Source organism: Staurois parvus, unplaced genomic scaffold, assembly GCF_062004578.1.
Source record: "Staurois parvus isolate SC_StPar_1 unplaced genomic scaffold, SC_StPar_1.0 ptg000177l, whole genome shotgun sequence".
In the NCBI taxonomy this organism is placed as follows: Eukaryota; Metazoa; Chordata; class Amphibia; order Anura; family Ranidae; genus Staurois; species Staurois parvus.
Window position 1 is genome coordinate 7,281,359 of NW_028317973.1, and position 9,058 is coordinate 7,290,416.

Below are 9,058 nucleotides of genomic sequence, written 5' to 3' on the forward strand. Positions count from 1 at the left end.
AAAAGGAAGGGGATCAGCAGAGGCAACGGAGTCTGTTTACTCCTGGCCACCAATAGAGTAGAGCAGCCTCTGTCTGTGTCCTGCTGCCCCGTATGAAAGGGGCCTTACTTTACACAGGTGAACTTCAAAGGTAAGGTTGGCTGTGCGGTGTAGTAGAATCTTAATTGCCACATTACAGCACTGTAAGAAAAAAAATTGCTAAGAGAATACTGGAAAAAAAAAACAGGCAAAAAAAAGTCTTGTGAGCAATAAATTAACTTTGAAGCAGGAGTTGTAAAGCTGGTTCTATTATTTGTGACCAATATGGCATTGTTGCCTACTTCAGTAACTACTTAGAGCAACTGAATATTGAAGAACTTATGATAGTAGGAGCACTGTAAAAGTGGAATATTTCTGCTCCTGTTGCAAAGTTTTCTCCTGTGTTCTCTATTCCTGCCTCTTAGCATATCCTAAGCAAGTACCAGTGTGGATTTCAGTCAGATATTTGATCGCTAAAACTGAACTCTAGCTTTGCCTTCAGTCTTTCCTCAGCTGTACAGGCTCCCCTACTACACTGAAACTAATTTAACTGAATGCTGTGAGCTTCTCACAGTGTGTGTTAAAAGCTGTAACAAGTCAGATAATGTCTACCTCATTTCCTGGCTGGAGAATATCCAGTATCATCTAGCTCTTTCCTCCATAGAATTGCTGTCCCTGCTCCACTGATTTTGGTTGCATTGCTTTGCTGGCTTATTTGCAAAATATGCTGCTTAATTTTTTTTCTTTTAAACTTTAGATTTGAGATAGCAGTATACTTTTTTTTTTTTTTTTCACTTTCAGACTTTTTATGCCAGCATTAGCTGTAAAAAAATGTTATTTGGCTCAAACTGTTTTGGAATTTCAAGACAGTTTGTAAGATAGGCCAAACTGGCTATAGTCAAGCTGTAGCATTCAGTCTTAATCCAGTCTGGTCTAAGCGAGCCGTTTGACATTGTTCATGTAATAAGACAGGCAATGCCTCCACTTGTCTCCTGTCCATTGTTGTTCTTGAGACAGTTGTATAAGATTCAGGCATCTAGGCTCTACGTGTTTTATATACACTGCTCAAAAAAATTAAAGGAACACTTTGAAAACACATCAGATCTCAATGGGGAAAAATATCATGCTGGATATCTATACGGATATGGACTGGGTAATGTGTTAGGATCATAAGGATGTCCCATCGTTTGATTTTCCAGGGGCTCTCTAAATTCAGTCCTCTGTAGGTTGATAATTTTCATTTCCATCAAAGTGAAAAACTGATGCAGCAGGCTAGTCCATTTCGCTGAAATTTAATTGCAGCAACTCAAAATGGTACTCACTGGTTTGTATGGCCGCCACATGCTTGTATGCATGCCTGACAATGTCGGTGCATGCTCCTAATGAGAAGACAGATGGTGTCATTGGGTATTTCTTCCTGGATCTGGACCAGGGCATCACTGAGCTAGACAGTCTGAGGTACAACCTGGAGGTGTCAGACTGAAACATGATATCCCTGAGGTGTTTCATTGGATTTAGGTCAGATGAGCGTGGGGGCCATTCAGTGGTATAAATTCCTTCATCCTCCAGGAACTGCCTGCATACTCTCGCCACATGAGGCCGAGCATTGTCATGCACCAGGAGGAACCCAGGACCCACTGCACCAGTGTAGGATCTGACAATGAGTCCAAGGATTTCATCCCAATACCTAATGGCAGTTAGGTTGCCATTGTCTAGCCTGTTGAGGTCTGTCCGTCCCTCCATGGAAATGCCTCCCCAGACCATCACTGACCCACCACCAAAACGGTCATGATGAACGATGTTCCAGGCAGCTTAACGTTCTCCACGGCTTCACCAGACCCTTTCATGTCTGTTACATGTGCTAAGGGTGAACCTGCTCTCAACTGTGAAAAGCACAGGGTGCCAGTGGCGGACCTGCCGATTCTGGTGTTCAGTGGCAAATGCAAATTGAGCTCTATGGTGCTGAGCAGTGAGCACAGGGCCCACTAGAGGACCTCTGGTCACCCTCATGAAGTCTGTTTCTGATTGTTTTGTCAGAGACATTCACACCACTGGCTTGCTGGAGTGCCATAGCTTATTGTTTGTCAGTAAGATGTCCGGGACTATCGTTTTAATCCTGGCTTCATCATGTATTGGTATACTTCTGTTCTGATCTAGGTCAGTGACTCGCTAGGTAGTGAAATCAGGATTAGCATGACAGCTGTTGTGTAAGTATGTGTATGTCTGGATGTATATTTGGATATATTGATATAATGCATCAGTGTATAGATTTAGTTGTGTTTTTATTCATATTGTATCTCTTTCTGTTTCAGTACAAAATGAAGCAGATACCAAAAGCCATTCTTATGTGGAGAACGGAGTATCTCCAGACATGGATTATAGAGACCCATCTTCATTGGAGCTTTCTCCATCTGACAGCTCTGGTGGAACTTATATGTGGGATGAAGAAGGAATGGAGCCAATTGGAAATGTCCATCGGTGTGAGAGCTATGAGTCTTCAGAAATGAACAGCCTGGTATGTTTTAGAATTTGTCCTAAAATCATTCCATAAATTATTCTAATATTCCTTCTCTGTATATTCAGGTATCTTGCCCAGGCTCACTGGTATTGTGGTGCTTTATGTTATAGTAGGAATTGCAGCAGTATCACTCATGTATAATGCACTTCATGCACAGTAGTGACCAAAGGTTTGCACGTTTTTTTTTTTTTTGTTTTTTTTTTACTTGAAAACTCTTAAAATCAATTCTGATCTTGATTTTATTTAACCACTTGAGCTCCAGAGGATTTACCCCCCTTAATGACCAGGCCTTTTTTTGCCGTTTGGCGCTGCACTAATTCAAATGATAATTGTGCGGTCATGCAGTGCTGTACCCAAACAAAATTTATGTCCTTTTTTTCACACAAATAGAGCTTTCTTTTGGTGGTATTTTATCACCTGTGCGCTTTTTATTTTTTGCGCTATAAACAAAAAAACCACAAAACGTTTGAAAAAAAACAATATTTTCTACTTTCAGCTATAAAAAATATATCGTAAACTCAAAGTTAGTCATAAATTTAAGCCAAAATGTATTCTGCTACATGTTTTTGGTAAAAAAAAATCCCAATAAGTGTAAATTGATTGCTTTGTGTGAAAGTTATAGCGTCTACAAACTATGATAAAGATACTGTAATTTATGCCTTTTTTTGCTATACAGCGCTGCACTAACGCAAATGATAATTGCGCGGTCATGCAATGCTGTACCCAAACGAAATTTACGTCCTTTTTTTCACACAAATAGAGCTTTCTTTTGGTGGTATTTGATCACCTGTGCGCTTTTTATTTTTTGCGCTATAATCAAAAAAAATACGAAAATTTTGAAAAAACCAATATTTTCTACTTTAAGCTTTAACGGGGGGGCGATCAAGGGGTTAAACGGGATTACTGGTGTACTGGCGGGCAATCTGGCGCTATCTGGGAGGGGCGCTAACACTATCGGAAGTCGCCAGCTACACTGATACAGTGATAAGTAAAAATCGCTTCACTGATCAGTGACACTGGTGACAGGGCAGTGAAGGGGTTAACTGGGGGGGGGGGGCGATCAAGGGGTTAAACGGGATTACTGGTGTACTGGCGGGCAAACTGGCGCTATCTGGGAAGGGCGCTAACACTATCGAAAGTCGCTAGCGACACTGATACAGTGATCAGTAAAAATTGGTTCACTGATCAGTGACACTGGTGACAGGGCAGTGAAGGGGTTAACTGGGGGGGGGGGGGATCAAGGGGTTAAATGGGATTACTGGTGTACTGGCGGGCAATCTGGCGCTATCTGGGAGGGGCGCTAACACTATCGGAAGTCGCCAGCGACACTGATACAGTGATCAGTAAAAATTGGTTCACTGATCTGTGACACTGGTGACAGGGCAGTGAAGGGGTTAACTGGGGGGGGGGGGGGGGGCGATCAAGGGGTTAGACGGGACTACTGGTGTATTAGCGGGCAAACTGGCGCTATCTGGGAGGGGCGCTAACTCTATCGGAAGTCGCCAGCAACACTGATCAGTAAAAATCGCTTCACTGATCAGTGACACTGGTGACAGGGCAGTGAAGGGGTTAACTGGGGGGGGGGGGGGGGGGCGATCAGGGGGTTAAATATGTTCTAACTGTAGTGTAGTGCTTGTGTACTCACTTTTTGGATGTCTTCTTCTCTGTCTGGAACGGAATGTGTCCAGGCAGAGAAGAATGACATCATATCCTGCCCCGTGTAAATATCAACACAGGACAGGATAGGACAGGGACCGATCATGTGATTTCAGCCAGAAATCATTGGCTGAAATCTAATGATTGATCCCTCCTGGATCGAATCGTATCACCCGCGGGTCGGCGGGAGCGCGCGCGCGGCCCCTATCCGCGAATGTGTCGGGAGCGCGGAGCACGTTTTAAAACGTGCTTTTGCGCTCCACTGCTGCCCTGCACACATATATACACAGTGGCAGGGCGGCAAGCGGTTCATTGTTTATCTGCTCTTCACAACAGAATTCTGTTGAAGTGCCATAAGATTAAAATCAAAAATTATTTCACTGCACCTCAGGGGGGACTTGCTGTACTCTTGATATTAAAATTGATGATTCCGTGATTGATGAAATTCAGCCCTGTTGCTATTTCTTCAGTGCAATCCTAAGTCAGGTGACCAGTGGAAGAAAATCTGCATCATTGTTACCGTAAAAATGCCCTATAAATAGGGGTATATTGGACATTCCTCATAGAGTACAATGGGATGTGAGGCTGCTTTGATATCCATAGGAAGTGTTTACAAGAAGTCATTGCTGGTTAAGGAGGTTCAACTAGTTAAATTATAGAAGGGTTTAAGTCATTGTCTATGACCTTCATTGTTTAAGCTAGTTTAGCTGAAGTATAAAATATTGAAGAAGCTTTAACTACTTAAAGACTATAAGAATACAAAGCAGGCCCTAAGTGTCAGCTAAGTGCTAAGGACACTTTCCCCATACTCTACCTACTCCTGGTGTAACTCTAAGCAAGTTGGTAAAGAAACAAGTTGAGTTTGTTTTTTACATTGTAATGATTCCGTCAATGCCAGTAGGTGCTACAGCTTTACCCGTCACTACCAGGAATTACCGCAGTTTTGCCTATAAAGAGCAGCCTGACATTTAGGCATAGAGGGGCCAGTGAAGGCTGAAGCAGATATGTGAAGACACAAGTATTTTCCTTTTAAACCATTCATTTTTTTTTTCTCTGAAGCTTCTAGCAAGGTCTGACTGGTTATTACCCTGGGCTATTTAGCAGTTTCTAGATCAGTAACCCTAGGTATGTACCTTGACGTTTTCTTCAGACACTTGATCCTGCATTTGCAGCTCACTTTGGTACATAGTGCAACATGTAAGTTAGCAGCAAGGTGTCATAGAGATCCAGGGCTTTGGTCCATTTCTATGCTTCCCAGAGCCTGAAGGCTCCTCTGGGGGTATGCCCTCCATGATGAGTGAAGGCTGGACCCCTGGAAGACCAGGCATCGTGGATAAGGTAAGAAAGGGTTTCCCTATATACACCGGTTCCTGGATTTTTATAACACAATCTCCATGTGTAGCACACTATGCGATTTTGTAGGCAGAGAATTTGGGAATTGTTCACTTTATTGTGGTAATTCCTGCCACTTGGTCCCTATTGTTTCTTGGCATGAGCACTGTTTAAATTTGGCAGTCTTATTTAGACCAAAGCTGAGTACACACAGTGTGTCCCGTTCAACCAGTAGGCTGAACAAAAAAATAGCAGATTACAGCATCTACACAAGCAATGTGGATGCACTGATGATCTCTGCTGTGTTATTGTATTCTGCTGTTCCTGCTGAACCTGGCCGAATTTCGATCCATATGTACTCCGTTTTAGTCTCCGGAGGATGAGGTAACTATGTCACACCTTCCAGGTGATGCATTCCTACATATTGCTGTACACCTGCCACAGGAAAATGGTCAGTGCCTGCGTTATAGCATCACCTTTATCCATAAATGCAAACTCCATCTATTCTGACCTCCTAGTCCCTCAGTACTCCACTGGAGATCCCCTGAATTAGCAATGATGGCTCACAGGCAAAGAAGGCAAGGACGCTGAGACAAAAGGGCCAAATAACATACATTCTGCAGATGGCCTACTCAATTCAAAACACCAGTCATGGAGAGGTTGATTTACTAAAACCAGAGAGTGCGCAATCTGGTACATCTGTGTATGGTAGCCAATCAGCTTATAACTTCAGCTTGTTCAATTATGCTTTGACAAAATACTTGAAAGTTGATTGGTTTTTATGCAGAGCTGCACCAGATTTTTCACTCTCCTGTTTTGGTAAATAAATCCCAGTGCATGCTAGTCTTTGCTTAACAGCATCTGACTTTCCCTCCATCTGTTTTCCATTGGGGGGGGATTTTCCTTCACTTCCTGTCCCTTAACCAAAACAGGAAGTGAAAGGGAATCCCGGTGTGTCACCAGAAATGGTGTCCCCATTGGAAGATTTCCCCTTTTTTTAGTCACCCCAAAATGTGGGCTTTTCTTATACTTTCACCTTTGCTGATGATGGTAAACTGGAAAGGGGGTAAGCCTCCTTAATGGGGGTACAGACAGCAAAACATTGACATGTTCTTATCCCTCTCCACTCTGTCAAAACCTAAAAACAAAAAAAAAAGTTTTTCCTTTGGTTACTATAATATACAGTAAGTCATTGTAGCTGCAGAGAACTAAGCATAGTGAATGTATTTCATGCTTGCTGGGTTCTCTGAGGATGTCTGGCTGTTTTTCTAAATATTTTGTTTTTATGTGACTTTAGGGAGAGTAAAATTCTTTGAATTGAAGTGTCCTGAATGAAGTGTTAATAAATATGATAATCATTGCGTGTAATGGTCTTTTTATGAGCTTCTTATTTTCTGCCATGAGCATAGACTAGACTCTGTAGACTTTCCCATAATTGCCTTTAATTATAATGTGATATTGGAGGAAAACAAGTTTCCATAATAATTATTAGCAAGCTTCCTATATATAGATTCACCTAAAGCAGAACTAAAGTCCACAGATACCTCTGCTCCAGCAGCACGATGGTGACCTCTTTATCCTGGCTTCTTCCAAGTGTCGGGTTTTAGCTCCTTGATTGGCTTGTTGGAGATGATATAACTCCCATGCAGGTGCATGAGAATTTGGTAAATCCGGCACAGGGGTGTTTACATTCTAAGTAAGATTGCAAGTAGGCAGGTGAGCTTGTTTTATTGCAGAAGAGACACTGCATGTCTTCTCTGCCTCATCATAATTATCACAGTTTTTTAAATTAAGTTGTGTTTTAAAGTAAACCTATTAATATAAGTAAAAATTGCTTTTCACATTTATCTGTAGGTTGGATTCACACCTGAGCGTAGCGGGAACTCACTTGCCTGCTCGTGTGTGGGTTTTTTGTATGTTTTTTTTTTTTTTGTTTCTGCTCATCGCATATAGGGCAGTTGTTCACTTGAATGGGCTATCACTGTGGGTTTTGGTGTGCTTGTTTATCGCTTTTGCTGCGTGGTCAAACTTGCGGCTGCTACCTGTCCTTAGGGTGCCATTAACAATTAATGACACTGCAAGCATTGACATGCATTTATAGTGTGCTTTCACTGCTTTTCCAAAACGTGGCAAAATGCGCATTTTCTGTGTACTTTTTGCGCGTTCCAGAAATGTCAGGTGTGAATGGCACCTAAAAAATGTGTCAGAGTAACCAGATCAGTATGTTGTTTTGAGGGAAAAAAGTAGCCTTTGCTAGCCACAAAAAAAAAAATCTGCGTTGTAGGCATTATAACTGAGTGTTTCCTATTTCAAACAGACAGGTCCTATGCAGTAGACTTGTAATGAAATGAGGATCAAGAAAGCACAACCGAGAAGCAGAGCCTGCATGTGTAATTTTGGCTTCCTTCAGATACTAAATACAATGCTCAAAATAATTAAAGGAACACTTTGAAAACACATCAGATCTCAATGTGGAAAAATATCATGCTGGATATCTATACAGCTATGAACTGGGTAATGTGTTAGGAACGTAAGGATGCCCTTTGTTTCATGGAAATCATCAACTTACAGAGGACTGAATTCAAAGACACCCCAAAAATCAAAGGGAAAAAAATCATGCAGCAGGCTAGTCCATTTTAGTGAAATTTAATTGCAGCAACTCAAAATGGTACTTCATAGTTTGTATAGCCCCTACGTGCTTGTATGCATGCCTGACAATGTCGAGTCATGCTCCTAATGAGACGATGGGTGGTGTCCAGGTGTATTTCCTCCCAGATCTGGACCAGGGCATCACTGAGCTCCTGGACAGTCTGAGGTGCAAACTGGTGGCGTCTGATGGACCGAAACATGATCTCCCAGAGGTGTTCTATTGGATTTAGGTCAGGCAAGCGTGGCGGCCATTCAGTGGTATCAATTCCTTCATCCTCCAGGAACTGCCTGCATACTATAGCCACATGAGGCCGGGAATGTTGTGCATCAGGAGGAACCCAGAACTCACTGCACCAGCATAAGGTCTGACAATGGGTCCAAATATTTCATCCCAATACCTAATGGCAGTCAGAGTGCCATTGTCTAGCCTGTAGAGGTCTGTGCATTCCTCCATGGATATGCCTCCCCTAACCATCACTGACCCACCACCAAAACGGTCATGCTGAACGGTGTTACAGGAAGTATAACATTCTCCGTGGCTTCTCCAGACCCTTTCATGTTGTCACATGTGCTTAGGGTGAACCTGCACTCATCTGTGAAAAGCACAGGGCGCCAGTGGCGGACCTTCCCATTCTGGTTTTCCAATCGATGCTGTATGGTGCCAGGCAGTGAGCACAGGGCCCACTAGAAGACGTCGGTCCTCAGGCCACCCTCATGAAGGCTGTTTCTGATTGTGTTGTCAGAGACATTCACACCAGTGGCTTGCTGGAGGTCATTTTGTAGGGCTCTGGTAGTGCTCATCCTGTTCCTCCTTGTACAAAGGAGCAGATACCGGTCCTGCTGATGGGTTAAGGGCCTTCCATGACCCTGTCCAGCTCTCCTAGA

The 9,058-nt window shown here is 42.8% G+C and overlaps 1 protein-coding gene across 1 annotated transcript in view; it reads left to right on the forward strand.

Moving 5' to 3' along the window:
* CCSER2 (coiled-coil serine rich protein 2) overlaps window positions 1-9,058 on the forward strand; it is a 148,182-nt gene that overhangs the window by 68,874 nt on the left and 70,250 nt on the right. Inside the window, exon 4 of the mRNA XM_089677111.1 lies at window positions 2,331-2,533. Within this exon, the coding sequence (XP_089533237.1) occupies window positions 2,331-2,533 (203 nt within the window). The remainder of the gene's footprint in view (window positions 1-2,330; window positions 2,534-9,058) is intronic.